Source organism: Hetaerina americana, unplaced genomic scaffold (assembly GCF_022747635.1).
Source record: "Hetaerina americana unplaced genomic scaffold, ioHetAmer1.1.p SCAF_60, whole genome shotgun sequence".
NCBI classification, from domain to species: domain Eukaryota; kingdom Metazoa; phylum Arthropoda; class Insecta; order Odonata; family Calopterygidae; genus Hetaerina; species Hetaerina americana.
This window is the reverse complement of record NW_027287206.1, coordinates 81,100-99,690: the sequence shown is the minus strand read 5'-3', so window position 1 is coordinate 99,690 and position 18,591 is coordinate 81,100. Positions and strand designations below refer to the sequence as shown.

The window sequence follows — 18,591 nt, the reverse complement described above, 5'->3', positions numbered from 1 at the left end:
AATTTTTGTTAGCGATGCCATGGATTTGTATGAAGACATAGTGAAATTTCTCCAATTGTAGAGAAGAGAAGAAAATCAACGACTAACTTCCCAGCTATTACCAAGAATCAGAGAACATTCGGGAGGAGCGGACCGGATATAGTCTGCTCAATCGGTTTATTTTCCGTCCATTATTATTATTTTTCATCGTGCTATCAAATTCCCTGCCTCTCTCATTCTCTTTTGTTTGCCCTGGTCCGATAATCTAGAACTGTTTGGCATCGATTTTTGTATCAAAGCTCTCTCTCACTGGAGAAGAGCCAGTTGTTGTAAATATTCTCCACGTAATTCTCAAATTAAAAGAGACAGATTACAGTAGTTATATGAAGAATGACCAACCGGCAAGATATTTGGCACCATAGGGGACTTTTGGGATAATTAAAAAAGGGACGAGAATCGCAAAGAGAGAGCGAAAAACACATGGTCTGCATTTGTCTATTACGACATTACTGTTATTTGCACTCATATTACTGTTATGTGCGCCCTTATATAGACTGTAAAACTAACGCTCTGAAAGAGTTTCCAATAAACCCAAGAACTTCACAAGCAGTAGAAATGATAACTGCTCCTGTGTATGATAGCTGCTTGTCTGTCAGGGTACCCCTGACAGACAAATCGAATGACAGAAGCCAGATAAAAGGAATAGGGTAGCATTTGCTACTACTAATGCTCTAGTTAATCTATTATGAGGGAATGAGCTATAGCAGGTAGAGGAATTCGTATTTAGCCAGTACCCTGGAGGAAAATGGGCGTGCGGTAAAGAATTGAACTGTAGAAAGAGGCGAGATTTGATCACAGGTAATCTAATGAAAGGTGTGAAAAAATGATAATTAGTTTACAGTACTGTGATATGGAGTGTGGAGTTGTATGGATCCACAAACCTTCTCTTTGAGGCAAGAGGGTGAGGGTTAAGAAGATGTTTTTGAGATGTGGGTGTGGAGGAGAATGGAGAAAAGTTGCACATTGAGGGAGACATTAACTGAGAAATTTTACATATTGTGGGGAATGAGAGGAAGCTGCAACCGGGTCAAACTGAACCCGTAGAAATTGATAGATACATAGTATGGAAAATTACTTCCTCGAACGGCCCACTTTCAAAAGGGATTGTATAGGCATAATATTTCAATCACGATCTAGCCGTATTTTGATGAAGTACTCCGGCACGATGGGTTGCGGTAGTCCAGGGGTAGAGCGTTGTACTGCTGACCGTAGGGCGCGGGTTCGATTCCCGATCAAGCGGTGTGATTATTCGGTTACCAGATCTTCCTGGGAAACCGGCTCAGGGAAAGGCACTGGCTCCCATACCCTGATGAGTGAATTTCACACGACATTTGGCTAAGTACTGGGTGAACTCTGCGATAGCCTATCAAAACCGACCTTCGGATACTGTGTTTTTTACTCAGGTATGGGAAAACGCCCCATGGACGTTTTTTCGATTATCCATATCCACCTGCGCGCAATTCCTAAAAAACTGGCCATCTGGCTGCAAACCTCACAGCATTAACACATGTACCTTTTCATGCACCGATTTCGTGATGCCGCAGACAGTACGGCCGCCTCATGTTTTGACGCCGCAGAAATTGCACATATCAAATCTAGTGAGCCGCATTAGTAGCGCCGAGCGAAAACCTAAGCTCGCTGTCATTTATTTATCTCCCATCACTTCGAGCGAGTGTACAGTATATATTCAATATACGCGAGGTTCCATTAAAACACACGGCGGAAGGGTTCTCGCCGTCTTCTGTTTCCATCTGGCACTGCCGCAGACATAACGGGCTATGGCAACGACGCAAAAACGGAACGCAAAACCGGATTCATTAAAACTTAGTTTAATCGTCCAATTTAAATCTTATGCTGTCAAAAAGTCTAAGGCTTTGACAAAAATACAGCCTGGCATCGAACAAGCATTTAATTTACCACTCAAATATATTGTTGGCTAATGAGTCTTGAAGTATGAACGTATTGTGTACTATGGTCAAGCCACGCCTCTTGTTATCAGGATGTTTTTATCCATCCTCGTCGTATCCATTTTATCTCATAAGCTTCATTCTATGTCCAAGGAGCATCTTCAACAGAAAATAAATCTAGTGGCAGATAATTGGTAACTTTCACTATATAGGCTCTACGACGGCTACTTCATTGCTAAGTAAATTAATGAATTTTGAAAATATTATCGTTGGTGGTTAATTTATTGTAATTGCCCATGCTTAAATTTTGAGCACGCTCAATACTTAAGCAATGGCAGCCGTGAAAGGACTGGGTATCGGAATCTTGATCTCATTTTTCCTGAGAATGCCCCTCGAGCCGGTAAATACAATTTTTCTGGCCAAAATTATTAAAACACTTCATCACCGGGAGTGATTTACCGGAGAAGCTGCAAAAACATTTGCTCTAATACTTACTTACCAGCGGCGTGCCGTGATATAGTAGTTCTTCGGATAAACACACATCGGCATTTTTTGCGTCCCGCACGAAAATAGCGATCTATGTGTGGAATGGCATGACAGTCTACCGTAGAAACCTTGTAAGCTGTTTGTGAATAACGCAACTGAAAAGCAATATCACGCAATAAACTTTTTTAAAGCACCGATGAAAATTCGTCAGATTGGGAGATACCGGCTCAAGGGTTCATTTAATTTCTTTCTGATTTTACTTATACATTCATTAACTACAAAGTAATGTCCCTCCCTATTTGATTGCTTCTTCAGTTTCAATTAATCCAGAAACGATTGTTTTTTTGGCCAAACACATGTTGCTTCAGCTAATTTCTATATGATCTATCTTTTCTCAGCTATTAATTAATTATGCCACTGATGCAAAACAGCAATGAATATATGCCTTGATGCTTGTACTGTCAAAGAGTGCCAGTTGAGCAAACGAGCATATTTTTCATGCTTATTTATGGCATAGTACGTATAGCCTAATGAATCAGTGATAATCTCCTTCACAACCTCCTTTGTTCCACGCACTTTGACCGGTTTGAATGATATCGATCGGTTGCATTTCCAATAATAGTTTCCCTAGAATTGATCTACCTACAAACCAAAGAGTATTTCCTTAATGTAAACACGATGATGCCGAGAGTATTCATGATTTTTTCTTAGCGTATTTATCAAAACTTTCAATTTGAAATTTGCCAGAATCAAACAGTGTCCTTTTGTCTTCATTCTCTTCGACACCAAATGATTTAAAGATGTCTATTTCTATGTAGCACTATCCAGCCCTCGGATGGCTCGAAATCACTTATTACTAGCAATGAACTAATTCAGGGTAAACAATAAATTTAAATCATCGACAAGAATCCCTAGAATGAACGTATTGCTTGAATGAATAAGAGTCCCGCTGATTTATACAGAAACAGATACAAGGAAAAGGGATAGGAACACACATAAAGGACGAACACAGGAGAGGTGGGGAAGGCGGAATCAAGCAGATCACGAATGCAAAAATAATTCCTAGACCGGGATGTGAACTCCGGATCTTTCCACTTGCAGGGCGGATATACAAATGAGTATATATATATATATATATATATATATATATATATATATATATATATATATATATATATATGTACACATACAAAACACCGGTAACAATTTTGCTGCAGATGACATTAATGTGAGTTGTCCAGTTTTCGCTGAAATGCGGATTAGGTGCGAGGGTAGTCCAGAAAGTAACTTACGTTTGCGTGTGGTGAGCGAAGTAGTGGGGGAAGCCGAATGTTTACTGTATTGACACACACTCGCACAAACAAACACACCATAGGGCAGTACGCTTGGAGCTGCAGTGTTTGGAAGGCCGCACCGTTCGTCGTTTGTTCCCAGCAGCGAGTTAAAATGAACAATACAACTGGAAATCCCGCGAAATGTAAAATTCGTTTAGTGATGAGGTTTTTACTGGCAATAAACTTCAAAGCTGCTGACATTCATCGGGAAATTTGTGCTGTGCACCTACTAATTGATGAGTGATAGTGTTGTGCGACGGTGATATTGTTAATTTAAGAGTGAATGGACAAATGTCCATGATGTCCAAGAACTGGCCATCAGTTCACTGTCACAAAGTTAGGCCGACCACTTCAGTCCTCGTAATGAGCATTGGTGCGGCCATTTTTAAACTGAATGAGCCATTGCCTCACTTCGTCTTCACTCAATATTCTGTCTCCGTACACTTCACAAAGTTACCTTTGATTTTCCATTGGCTTGTGGTTTTTTTGCCAGTAAATCCTAATCACAGATCGCACTTCACAACTCGCGGAATTTTCTATTGCAGCGCGCATTTTAAGTTTGCAGTGAGATAAGTGGAAGAACCACAGCCTTCACACTACCACAGCAGGATGCGTACAAAGTTTAGGTTTAGACACTTAGATGGAGGCTCTTTCCCTATTAACCGCCTTGTCAGGCTGAAACGTAAGTTACTTTGTTGACAGCCCTCCACTGCACATTTAGTTCATTTGGGGTGAGAATTGATAGGATACCCTCATTCAGCGTCGTTACCTGGGAGATCATCTGCTCTAAGGCATACTTTAAATGCTCTTCACTCTAAGTAAAGTCAAAAATCACTTACAAGGGTGTCATTCATCGCATTTACACATGGGCACGATAACTTTGCAGTCGGAAAGAGTGCCGTTGACGAAAAAGGTGGTGTTCTTAAAAAAGCGGAATATTTCGGCATCATCGGTCTAAGTTAATCGTCCATGAAGACTCATAGTAGTAGTATTTAGGGGAGGCGACCGACAGCTGAGGTCATTTACGCCATAGGGGAGGGACAGGAAAGGATGAAGGCTGGAGAGAAACCCGGCGTCGGCATTAGCCTACTCTTTACCAAAGGCGCCAAGGGGTCCACAGCTTAACGTCCCATCAGACGGACGGCGTACTCACTCAAAATGCCCTCCACAAAGCACCTCTAGTAGGTGATCGTGATACCTCTGAAAAATATTCAACACCGGCGGGATTTGAACCCGGGCCCTCTGGGTGGGAAGCCAGTATGTTAGCCCCCGCACCATCTCGATCCCCAAGAAGATTCATTTTCTGTTTACTACATACTCCATGCTCACGGCACTTAATAATATGTACGTTTTGAAGATATTCAAACTTTTGCGCATATTAATTTTACACATATATGTACATACTTAAAATTTGTTTTTCATAGAAGGGTAAATTGAAGCAACTTACCCCACAATGGGGGTAATAGTAGTAGTAGTTTTAGGGGAGGTGGACGACAGCTGAGGTCATTTGCACCAATGGGAATGGAAGAAGGACGGAAAGAAACCCGGAGATGGCATTAGCCTACTCTTTACGAAAGGCTCCATTGCGTCCGCAGTTTAACGTCCCATCCGACGGACGGCGTACTCACTTAAAGTGTCCTCGTCAAATCATCTCAGATAGAGAACTGGGATAGGGATACCACTGAAAAAGATCTGCCACCTCTAAGATTCGAAACTGGATCATCTAGGTGCGAAGAGAGTACATTAGCCACCGTACCATCCCGATCCTCCCCGCAATGGAGTACATTGTTAAAACCGGGGTAGGTTGCATCGATGTTCAATAAGGTATTCAAATGAATTCATTTAAAATTTTGATTGTAGGAAATAAAGAGACAATGGTAATGAGAAGTTACAAATGCTGTAGCATTGCAATTAAAACCAACATGTATATCATATATTAAAAACGATAAATATTTAGATCTTAAAAAATGGCTTTACATTAATTATGATAGAAACCTTTTTGAAATAATGCCTAATTGTTACCAGCTACAGTGCCCTCCACCAAATCGGAAAAAGCAGTTTTCTTTGCACGATCACTGAATACCTCGTCTACACAGAATACCTCATACGTTTTTACTATTGTAAATTAGTGACAGCCAACATCGTTGGAAGCTAAATCAGGGCGCACCATTTTACTTGGTCGTTAAATAATCGGAAACCATGCTTTTCCCAAAATCAATGACTGTACCACATTGATAAATGAACTTGGTTCATCAACTTTGCTTTAGTATTACCAATTCTTTGCTTTAGCAAAGTAAAGAATTTTATGATTACTGCATAACGCATAATTCCAACATGAAGTCACGAACGATAACAAAGAACATTTACTTTCAGCTCACAAAAACAAAAACTTGATAACATCCATTTCCTCGAAGTTTCTTAAATTTTAACAGTTATAATGATTGTTAGACAGGCTGACAAGGGCCATATGCTCGGAACGTTCTCTTCCTGCAGTCACATAAGGAAAGTTTGATGTAACAACCTATCCCGTGCAATGATCTGTCCAGGTCTCCCATTATTACAAAAATTAAGCGTTATTACCTTTCACCAGTCGGATTACACATTCAAAATATATACCGTTATAGTTTTAGACATAAATGTAGTACACTTTATTGCCACCAGTTTTAGTGCTGCAGAGTAGCTGAATCTTTTAAAGCTAAATCTTCGAAAGCTTTTTCGCTGGCTTTCCAGCAAAAGATTATTAAGATAAGAAGAGAATGTTAAGGGTACTTCGATTTGCTTTAGAATACTATGCACCAGTTTGTGAATATGTCTTAAGGATATCATTATTTATGCTCTTTGCTCACCAAAACCATTTGAAATTAATCGAATAACTCTTATATAAATAACTCAATAAATAATAAATTTAAATTTGAATAATGCGCGTTGCATAAGTTTCTAAACTGTGAAATACGATTTATATCAGTATTAAGTTATCATTTCTCCTCTTATTGAAACAATTATCATGAAAATCACCTATATGAAACTATAAATATTCGATAACATTGATATATTTTTCCGAAGTTTATTAGTTAATTTGAGAATTCCCATTGGACAGTATATTTTTTGAGGCCCATGTCATCACGCATTAAATTGCTCGAATAAATTCATACTCGTGGCTATGCAGCTGCTCTTGTTAGATCAAACATTCATAAGCGCTTAATTCTGAATTTTCTGTGGCACGGTATGAGGTTGCGTTGAAAATCTCGTCCAAACCAGTCATTATCGTAGGCATCAGCATTTAGAGCGAAATATATCGTGCATGGATAGAGAGCGTGAGATATCTCAGTCCGCAGAGCTTGCTCAGGGCTCCCCAGGTAAACTCCCGAACAAGTAACGGCCCGACCCGACAGAGTCATCTGCTGAGAGATGAATTGAGTGCGTGATCAGATCCCCCGTTGTTCCCCCGAAACGAAATCTCCATTTCTCCTTTGGTGAAAGCATTGTTAAATATAATTCAGGCAAGCGCAGTTGACCAAGCATACCGTCAGCCCACTGCACTGAAACTTACCTTGAAAAAGTCGGTGCTTTCTCTAAACACTTCACACTCAATTTACATTAGAAAATGGCAAATTTAGTATTTTCTATCAATCTGGGAGTAGACGTTTGCAAAAAGAAAACAGACAACCACACTTTTGGAGATGTGCACAACGAGCAAAAATCAAATTCCAGTCAATAAATATCTCAGCAGCAAGGGGCTTGTATTTTTGGGCCCTCCAAGAGTAATTTGACAATTCACATTCCTGGTAGGCAGCATATTCTCTGCCAAACTTTTATTCATCAGCTTTTAAAAGTTTAAGTCCTGATCCAGAATACAATGAAGTACAACTCCGATGCATGGATAATTTCTTTTATGAAAACATAATACAATGGTATTTAAATAACTTAAATCACATATAACTTTCAACATCTATAAGAATACTGTGTACAATCCGCATTTAAATTACAGGCCTACGTTCAAAAATTTTGAGATGATCACGTTTTTAATATCACAGTTTTGGTTCAGGATGAAATCAATATCTGTTCATTGGGTAGTTGGAATTTGAATCATAATTTTGATAATAGCCACCCGAAGAATTCATTCCTGCAGTTGGATCTTGGTAGTATTGACTATTATTTGCAGACATTTCCAATTGGTCATTTCTTCTAGAAAAGCAAAATTGAGAGCTGTGTCCCAAGCTGGAGTCATTTGAATTGTATGCCATCGTTGAGGAATTAATAAATTTTGCCGGCTTCTCATTGAATGTATTGAAGGAAGTCGGTGCCATGCCTTGTGTGTCCATTGGACCCTGGAAGGAATAGAGAAAATATGTGGTTACTATAAGGAGGATGCATGGATTAACGTATTCCACTGTTTTAGGAAAGATATTGAAAGCGAATATTTTACGCCAAGGAACTAGATATTATTCTAATAGCTATGAAAATAGCTGTTAAATGCAATTTAAGTTGTCATTGAAAAGAAGTTGACAGGATCTGGAATGGAATAATGGAAGTTTAGCTTACCATGCTGATTGCCAGACCACTACAATCTGGACAAAAGACAAATTTTGGAGGGTTGAGAATCAGAAAAAATATACCTTTCAACCTTATAGCAAGCTTAATAGTGCTATGCTGTTTATAATTTAGTTTTAGTTTCTTTAATATTTTGGGGTTCAGAATAATTGATAGCTTAGTTATTTTCGAATTATCAAAAGGGTCCTGTCAAAAATTCCAATTGAGTGGAACTTCTTTCACGATGATAGCTAACGAAAGAGCAGATGATACCTGCTCGTTTAATATTTCGCAGAATTTGGAAGGGTAAGCTACGAGACCGCGGGCGGGAATAGTGTTTTTTCGCCAAAAATTAATGAATTTCATTTTTCTACCATATTCGCAACGACCTTTAATTTTATACTGATAAAGTAAACACCAGGAGCTATTAAGACGTTTAAAAATAAATCTCTTTTTTCGCATGAGTGAATCTTGCGAGTTTGATGGAGAAGCCATCCTTTGTGTCAAGTAGTAGTAGTTTTGAGGGGAGGCGACCGACAGCTGAGGTCATTTATCCTTTGTGTCAATACCTGACAAAGAAGACATGGTGGTTTTGAATATTACCAGGCCAGAAATAAACATTATCATAAAGCAAATCGCTTTTTGATTGCATTATACTGGTAACCTTAGACTGGGTGCTTACCGGTGTCTAATTTGGATTGATAGAAATAGGAGACATCAGGAAATGTTAGACCATTAGTTTAGCCATATAATTTGTCTAAATTCAAACTTTAGTGCTCGCCTCAATGCTAAGCTCTCCAAAGAAATAAAATGGTTTTTGTTCCAGAGAATACAGTGATAAAGCGTGAAAAAGCGTCTCAACGTTTGACATCCCACCTTTGTCAAACATATAAAACTATCAAACTTGAGTGCTGCCCACCTCGGAAACTGTATGGAACCGGTCATAGAGCGACGGTATTAGAATATTTCCCTTCTGGCCGCGAATCTTCCCTCCAATTTTCTAAAATTTAATATAGTTACACACTGCGTAATGACATTAATGCTGAAAGGAAACTCAGCCGCCTACGAGTATAACATGGTGAGAATTATTACAAAAAGAAAGAAGATCTTTGAAGATATGTAGCCAGAAAATAAGGCAATGGAAACGTGAAGACTACATGCCATTTCTCGCTACTTAGACGTCGTCTCGAAGGATGCGTGGGCAAATAGAGATGTTTTGCAAAACATGCACAAAATTTGAACGTTATAGAGAAAATAAACTAGCAGGAAAGAGCACTCAGCGTCACAAAATATTTACGACGAAGGTTGACCCTAGAGGAGCTTAAGATCGATTCAACAGGTGACAAATGTATTAGTTTGCTTTCTACGTGCGGAATCGAGGAGATAATCCAAGTTTGGAGCTATATTGGCATGCAAGGATAAAGTGGAAAAATTAGGAAGAAAGACTGCCTAGCAGAATAATTAAATCATTCCTACCCTAAAACCCAAGAAATTCAGGACCACAGAATAAATTGAGCAAATTTAATGGAATTTGATAAATTTAGAAGAGAGGCTGCCACATGCCCCTGTATTGTTTTTTGTGACTGTAGATGATTTAAATGTAATTTGAGGTATATTTTACGTAAATGTGAGTTGAATTAAGTTCACCCACCTGGTTGTTATAGTTGTGATGCATGTAATTCCTTCCTTGATATTTACTGCCGGTTCTAAAATCCGCATCGAACTGATATGCTGAGGGAAAGGGCTCTGCCGCGGCGGGGCACTCCCCGTGCGCAGCTCCTTGGTTATCTCTCTCCGGTAAATCTATGAGCAGAGGAGGGACAGGAAAGCTCTTGAGTACCAAGACGGGAAAATTTTTATTTCCAGGCGTTTTCACATAGATATTGCCACAACTGCGTTCTTGCCGGTGGAACGTCTTTCCTCGGAAATGAAGGAGAGTTCCTAATTTTTTTGTTAATCATTTGAAAGCAGATTAATAAAAGTGAAACTCTGTTAGCTTTATAACAAACTTTAGAGTAAAATTTTATGCCTTAACATTTTGATTGACATTTTATGCCTTATTCATATATGCGTCAGTTTCCAGCTGGCAGCCTGGCACTCTTTTACCAACTTACAAACAAGCTCCCAAGTCGTGAATGGTTACATTCCTTTGCATCAGTTTTATGAAAACTATAAACATTTTCGCCAAATGCCACTCTTCAAGAAATCCCTTACTGGGCTACACATTTCAGTGAACAAAGTTTTAAATAATGAATGATGAGGTAATTTTATCTGATGATATGTTATAAGAGAATCAACAGTTAATTTTACATGAGTCGTCATAAGATCTTAGACGTCTAATGTATTCTGCATTGCTTAATATAATTTAACCAAAATACTTTGTTTTTAGATTAGTTTAACCACTCTATCGTCAGGCGTCACAAAGTGTCTGGCTCACTTCCGCTTAAAAAATCTTGTACCTTGGGCATCATCACTCAGGTTTTGTAGCTGGACATAATCAGGCAGTAAAATCGTGGGGTAAGGGGTGAATGAATTTGCAAGCTGAGTATCTTCTGTGTCTGTACCTGTAACCAAATAGGAAAAAAGGCTAAATCAATTAAATTACAAAGTAGAAACTGTGGCATCCACTCCTTCGTATATTTTTTCAATATATCTCAGAAAGGAGACAGTTTCAGGATTCACTGTGTGGGATTCCATCTTAAACTTGATGACAGAAACAATTCCACAAAATGATTTTTATTCACTTACGACCATAGTTTTGACACTGAGCGTCATCATCAGGCGAAGACACATGTTATACGGTCCTTATATGTACACAGTTGATGACTGGAGGGTAGCGGGGAAGAAACCAAGGGGGAATTGTGAGGGGGAGTAGGAAGCAGGAGATGTTGGGGGAGAGGGAGTGGGGGGGTTTAGAGTCACTCCCACTCCCCTACCCGCTTCATACTCCTCGCCCTTAGTCTCTTCGCCGCTCCTCTCCTGCCGAAAGCCGTGTACAGTATATCGTATAAGAACCGTATAAAATATATTGCCACCTAATGACGACGCTCAGTGACGAAATCAAGGTCGTAGATCATTAAAAACGGTTCTATGGAATTGTTGTTTCTGTTATTAAGCCTTTCAGAAACACAAATGATTGATGAGGGTCTTTTAAAGCTTCACTGTACATGAGGCATCGTTAAGCAAATTTTGACTGAATGCCTTTTATCATGAATGGATGCCTTTTAAAGCTCCTTTATCGTCGCTACTTAGCTCCAGTTCAAACATCAGAGAATGCATTTTAAAGGAGTAAATTTTTCTTGACAATCAAGGGAGTCATGTGTTGCGGTAGGGTGGCGGAATTTTAGGTTTTTTTCAATTTGTCTCAAATACATCATACAGGACTCTCTGAGTTCGTGATTATCCCTTCTTACACTACGTTTTCAAAATATTTACTTAATTAGCAACTTTTAAAAACACTCCTTCCATAAAAATATACCAGTTAGAAATTTATTTGCTGGAATATTTTTCCAGCTTTCTCTTAAATATTTGAAATGTGCATCCTTGTGCACCTTGCTAAACTGCAGTATTCAGCTCGAATATTGACTTGATTGGCGAAAATATAGCTTAACTACTTGATAGTTAAGATATATTTAATTCAAGCAAACACGACTTATCCACTGGCATGATGAAAGTAGTAGAAAAACGACAATTCTAAGTCAGATTATTATACAATGACCACAGCCACCATTGACGCGACCGGCGTTTTAAACAATAATGTTTCCTCAGAGAATTTCCACTTTTCTTCCGCACCCAAACATCATTTCTAACTTAATAAACATACACCATTTTCACTTAATGCACTGTACATGGCTTACGTTTGCTCTTTCCCTGGAGAAGTTTGAAGTATTGGAACATCAATGAGTTAATCACTGCCCTGAATATAAAAACTACTGGAAGTTTTTCTCCCTTTGATTCCCAGACATTCAATTAAGGTACCAGTTCAACAATTCGGTAAACCATGGCAATTTATGGATTATTTTTATTAAAAACAGGGTAAATGGCCCTAAAGAAACCCCTCAAAATACTAATTCAGCTCTGAAGAGCACTGAAAGCAGCTGTAAATGAGGGTTGTTGACACTTTCAGTATTACTTTGATGAAGTGAAAGTTTTATCCTTTTTTTGTGACTACATTGATGTGCAAACAGAAATGAAATAGGGGTTTCATTGGATCGGGGGAATCAGCGCATATGTCATCATTTGAAGTGCGGCGAGGTTTGGGTGGGGTAAAACTCTTACCTGGAGGAAATCGGTTCAGCTTCCTCCTCAGTGAGTTTTACTACTCTATCGGTGGTTTTGGTATTCTTGGCTGTCATTGGTGTCGTTTCCATTCTTGTAGGCCAGTGTAAAAGGGCAAAACATGGCTTTTTTTTAAGATTAGCGATAAGTGAATATCCATCACAGAGAAAGCAAGTGTCATATTTAATATACAATTCAAAGGAAAGCAATGACACAAACATAATATGAGATGGAAATCGTACTTACTGATAATTATTGAATTCAGGCTTGCTCAATGAGTCGCGGTCAACATAAAATTCGATTTTAAAACTGAAGTAAATAGAGGTTCAACTTTTGACAATGAAATCTCATATGGGAATAAGATTGAGCACATATAAATGAATTTGGAGGTACCAATTCAAAGAAATACCAAAATACCACATAAAAAAGGGAAAAGCTGAGAAATCCGCTACCAGTTTTCCTTACATACTTTCACTGGGGACTATTCCACGGTTTTACACAACAGGGACAGGAAATCGAGGGTCAACATGATTTTACCAAATGTTCAAAAAGATTTTAGCCCCTTGAAGCTAAGTGGACAATAAATAGCTCATTAGTACGAGAAATACGAGATGAATATTGAAAACTTTTCCCAAGTGAACCTGAGCTAGCCGGTGAATTTCATGAACAATAACGTAAATTAATCACGAAATATAAATTAAATATATAATTAATATACAATGTTAGTATAAAAAGTATCGGGAACAATGTGGCTTATACGTCGCAGCGCGCTCGCATCGCGAAGGCTCGGTGATTGGGGGTTTGAGCTTCATCACGCGTCAAGTATCAATCGCCTGCGAGCATTCGTTCAGGTTGTATCGTGTTTTTAGTGGACCACTGTCGAGTGACTCGGTGTAAACGCAAAATGCTGCGAACGATTGAACAGGAGTACGCCATCAAATTTTGTGTTGGACTGGCGTAATCATTGCGAAGACGTTGGGTATGATTCGCCAAGTGTTCAAGGATGAAAACATGGCAGAAAATGCAGTTTTTAAGTGGCACATGCTCTTGAAAGATGGCCCAGCGCTGGACAACCGTCGACGCCAAGAACTGACGACGTGTGCGTGAAGTCTTGAATTCAGACCGTCAGTTTAGTGTACCCATGATCGCAGATCGTGATGGCATTGATAAGATGATAGGGTACACCATTATCCCTGAAAATATGGCGATGCAAAAGATCTGCCTCCCGAAGGTGTTAACGGACGAGCAAACGTGGCAAGAGATTAGTGAGGAAAAACGGCATCGTGAAGATTCCCCAACCCCCTTTAAGTCCCGACTTGGCACCAGCGGACTATTTCCTAATAAAAAAAGTAAATCTTCCCTCAAAGGACACCACCATGAAGCGACCCTAAGTGCCGCCAAAGAAGATTACACGCGTACCCGTCCTCAAGGGATGTACTTTGAAATAAATTTAGTTTTCCAAAACTTTCCCTGATACTTTTATACAAACCTTGTATTAGCAAGTTTTAGCATCCCACAGTTAAACCTTCAATTTTATCGCAATTGCGTGAAGGACACCGGATGATAGTGATAAAGATACTTTTGCGGCATTTCCCGCAGTTGCTCCGTAATTGGCAGAGATTGTAAGGAGAGTGTTTTCTCCGCAGCTAAAACTTAGGGTGTGGTGTAGTGTGCCCTCATTATTCCCGTGGATTTGAAGGTAGACTTTATACTTGTTGACTCTATTTCTTTTCATATGGTTCACTTACTTTCCCACTGTGTTTCTATGTTTGTCAAAATATTGTGGTTGGCGTTCCGAAGCATTTCCTTGGCTCTGTCTTCTAAATGCAGAACGTCGATCAAGTGAAGTATGTAGTCATCAAACATTAGATGGAGTAGATGGAAAGACCCTAGAAGAAATTTTAAATTAATTAATAAAAGCTGTTTTGCACATTTCCCGAACATTATAAAGGGTGGCGCAATTCTAATCAAATATTATTTTTACTAGAAATCGGTACTTAGAATATTTATGTACCATAAGCATAGGGCAATTAGGATATCATTACCAAGGTGGATTTTAATTCAGTCAAAGTATTTCCACTTCAGTTGCATGGTCTAAAAAATATGTGAAGATCTATTACTAAAATTGACATTTATGAACCAAACACATTGAAATTGCATGCTTTAGAATGTCAATTGTTTCCAATTGCTTTGTGCTTCCACTCACCAAAACTGGGGGCCGAATGCAGAGTCATATCCCTAATGACCTTCGTCCCAAAGGCAGTCCACATCAGAAGAAATTGCCGTGCGCATTGACGTAAGGAGGGAGTTGAACTACCCATAGCACTATTTGCAGGGTTAAGGATACACCGCTCAATTATTGACTCAAGCCATTCTGTATACGTCTCGATTGTTGCTTTACCCTCCAGTAACTGCACAAATTCGTGAAACACTGTGAGGAATGGGCCGGGTATTAATTAAAGCACATACATTCAAAAGCGATTCCACGATATAATATATAATATAAAAGTATTCATCAATTCATTGATTCAATCAGACAACCTTTCAGACTGTCTCAGAAAGTGGATAATCTCATTGCAAATAGATAAATCGAGTTTTATAAATATAAAATTTTCGTTGTATTTCATAGTTTTTTTACAAGCAACAGGGCGAGAGAAATACTTAGTACCTCGTACCCGATAATATAATGAATGGTCAGATTTCCTAGGCCTCAACTGATTATTATGGTAATATTAATACGTGATAAAAGTAACACTATAATGATATAATTCAATGATTTCTATTTTAATCGTTTTCCATATTGCTACAATAATATCAAAGGGATTACTATCCGTGATTAACCATGCTTAGTATAGTTAAGTGATGAAGTGATGATCGATATCTAAGAGTGCGGAGTTATCAACTTACCAGAAATACACCGTGAAAACTGTTACTTACCAATTTGTTTACTTGTACTACTAATAATGTAATAAGTAATAACTTTGTTGGGTAAAATAGAATACAGATTTCAATGGATAAAATACCGAGAACAATTTGGATCTAAACCATTAAAAAAATATTTTGCAAATGAATTCTGAAAAAATAAATTTGTGGGTACATGACATGTAATGGTCGTATCCACTAAGCATGATGCATATAGAGTTCATGTGAGGTACATAACGAATGGGTATGGTATATTGGAAAATTATGTAAGAATGATGAAAATGGAAAATTACATTATTGATGGAAATCCATCGTCGAGTTCTCACGAGAGCACCTTGCCACATGTCAGATATTTAATACTGATCATTTTATCTCATGCAAACCGAGATGTTTACACCAATGTTTATAAATATTTTTTATTGAAGATTGTTTTAATTGAGCCATTTTTAATTTCTTAATTTAAATCATTTAAAAAATAAGATGCATCTGCTTTATATGCAAGTTTAGTCCTTAAAGAAATTCGTGACGATGCTTTTGAAAATTCAAATAATTTATTTTCGTGCAGTTTTTCTCCAAACTGAATCCATACAGATGCATGAGCCTAATACCGGTCCGGAAGAGTTTCCAGGATTATATTCTGTTTGCTTTTGGTTGAGAGTCATTTCATGTGTTTTTATGAAGGATTTATACCTTTTCTGAAACGAGGGAGAGGAACAGATGTTCCTCGATGATTTTGACCGCTTGAGTGTGTGGGCAGATTGGGGAGGGGCGATGGCAAAACGAAGACATTGTATAGGTTGATGTATACTCCTCAATAGGAAAGATAAGAATTAAGACGAAAAAAAGTAAAAATAAATGTGGATAATACTTCTAAATCACCGTAGTCAAGTAACAGAGGACACGGAATATACAAAGTGAGGAGACAGTACGCTCTATCTAATGGTGGTTCCGGAGGTATAGGGCCTATCGTTGATTTTTCTCAAAAATGATTCAAATTGTTACATAATTACTACAGAGAGTTATCGCAAAATAATTTCGCCGCAATTTAAAATTTAAAGAAATTCTGAAACATAGACTCATAATTTCATCTCATATTCTTTAAAAATCCAAGATTATATTCATCATAAATAGTGCATTCAAATGTAGTCATAATAACTCAACTAACTTATTACCGTACAATGCAACCGTTTATTTATTACAGTTTTTACTAAATCAACAGGAAACTCATTCACTGGTACCTGGGTTGTAGTGTTTTCATGCCCACTTGTTTAAAATAACGATCCTTGAAATGGGAGTAGTGTTGTTCCGAAAGTGTTATCTTTTTCCATAGCTAATGCTTGAGGCGCTAGATATATCCAAAAACATATGAAAGTAACTATGTGCTCAGTCTTGCGTCATCCCTTCCGGGAGTAAAATATGTAGATGATTGGCCGTAAAAATCTGCTCTAGGGCCAAATTTTAAATGGTATGTCCTAATATGTTCTCAGTTTACTTTAAATTTAACAATTCATCAATTTATTTATGAAATGAAAGATTGTTTAAAAAAACCAAAAATACATACATGAAAACTCTTGAAACGAAGGAGCACATTCCACAGCATAGTTTGAATTCATACAGCGACACAATTCATATACATGCAGTGTACTTCGCCTTTTAGCAGTTTTTAAATTTAAACTAAAAACCATTATATCCAACTGTATATTGGAAGAATACGTACAATCAGTAATGAGTTCAGTTATTATGAAACCTCCAACCCTATCCATTGTGTACATGCTTTGCCGGCATATTGATTGCAAATCCACTCTCCGCAAATCTAGTATCATTTGATTGGTCAAATCTGGGTCGAGAATAACCATCTGAGCTGCTTGGTATAAGTGGTTCAATGAAGATTGCCTCTTGAGCATTTTAGAGAAAATATGAGCCACTGGAAAAGAGATTAGAGATTTAGAGAATGTAAAGTAAAGAGAATATTGGATATTTTACCAAGATATTATGAAAAATAGAAAGTTGATGGAAATGGAAAAAAATCAAAAATTCCTCAAATCAATGGAAATATCCTTACAGCTCAGTTTGACATCCTTCAGGGGAGATGGGAGATCTTCTAGAGCCATATGGAGCCAAACTTCCAGTTCGATAGCAAACTTACGGATCACCTTAAGCAAAGTATCTGGTACCGCCTGAAAAAAGGCAATGCATTGATTGATTCAATTAAAAGCATTAATTTTTCCGTAGGTATTACAGTTTATTATGAAAGCGGGAAATGTAATCACTCGATATCGGTTGCTCTTATACCGCTAAAATAATGGGTACGGTAGTAAGCAGGGTATTAAAAAAAATGGAAACTATTTCCTCAATTTAGCTGTTCGGCTGACTTTTTATACCTCTTCACTGCGTCGAATAATGACATGCAAGGTTAAGTGATTGAGTTGATTATGTTAACTGTAGAATGGCAACATTGATGGAAGATAATTATCCCTTAAAAATTAGAGTAATCGTCCCTTCATTTCTAATTATTATGCAAAAATGAAGCCCAACAGCTTCCAAAAAGAACTTTTATTGTTTCGGGCTTCACTTCGTGGAAATATTTCATATCCATACTAAAAATAAAGACTGTGACTAAATGACTAAAGATAAATCTGTGGAAAAGTACAAGTCTTTATTTTTAGTATGAATATCCAAAGAGAATATTCATGGAGCATATTCAGAGGTGAAAAGGAGCATGATGTGAGAATTTTAACAATTGATTCGGAAAACACAGAAAAATTGGAAGTTATGAATAGATGAAATCGATATATTTCCTCAAAATTGTGGCATTAGTGTTTACCTCTAGGATTCACAATGCAATGAGAATATATATTAATGCCTCGGAAAGTGTTCTCTGCAAAACTTTAGACAACCTCAATTTTTTTACAGAAATACGGGATACACCATTTTAGGAATTCGTTTTATAGGTATTTGTAACTTCTGGTGATAACGGTATCTAACTACAATAAAAGCTTAGTTTGCAAAAGAAACGGCAATATTATATCAAAGCCAATATTTTACACTATAGAGACATCTCACCTTGTTATTTAATATGTATAATATTAATATAA

At 37.8% G+C, this 18,591-nt stretch overlaps 1 protein-coding gene across 1 annotated transcript in view; it reads right to left on the bottom strand.

Moving 5' to 3' along the window:
- Positions 1 to 10,729: 10,729 nt before the first annotated feature.
- LOC139695627 (transcription factor RFX4-like) overlaps positions 10,730 to 18,591 on the bottom strand; it is an 88,742-nt gene continuing 80,880 nt past the window's right edge. The window contains exons 9-13 of the mRNA XM_071594434.1: positions 17,559 to 17,673; positions 17,214 to 17,420; positions 14,781 to 15,005; positions 14,323 to 14,463; positions 10,730 to 10,860 (exon numbers count right to left, since the gene is read on the bottom strand). Of these exons, the coding sequence (XP_071450535.1) occupies positions 10,730 to 10,860; positions 14,323 to 14,463; positions 14,781 to 15,005; positions 17,214 to 17,420; positions 17,559 to 17,673 (819 nt within the window). The remainder of the gene's footprint in view (positions 10,861 to 14,322; positions 14,464 to 14,780; positions 15,006 to 17,213; positions 17,421 to 17,558; positions 17,674 to 18,591) is intronic.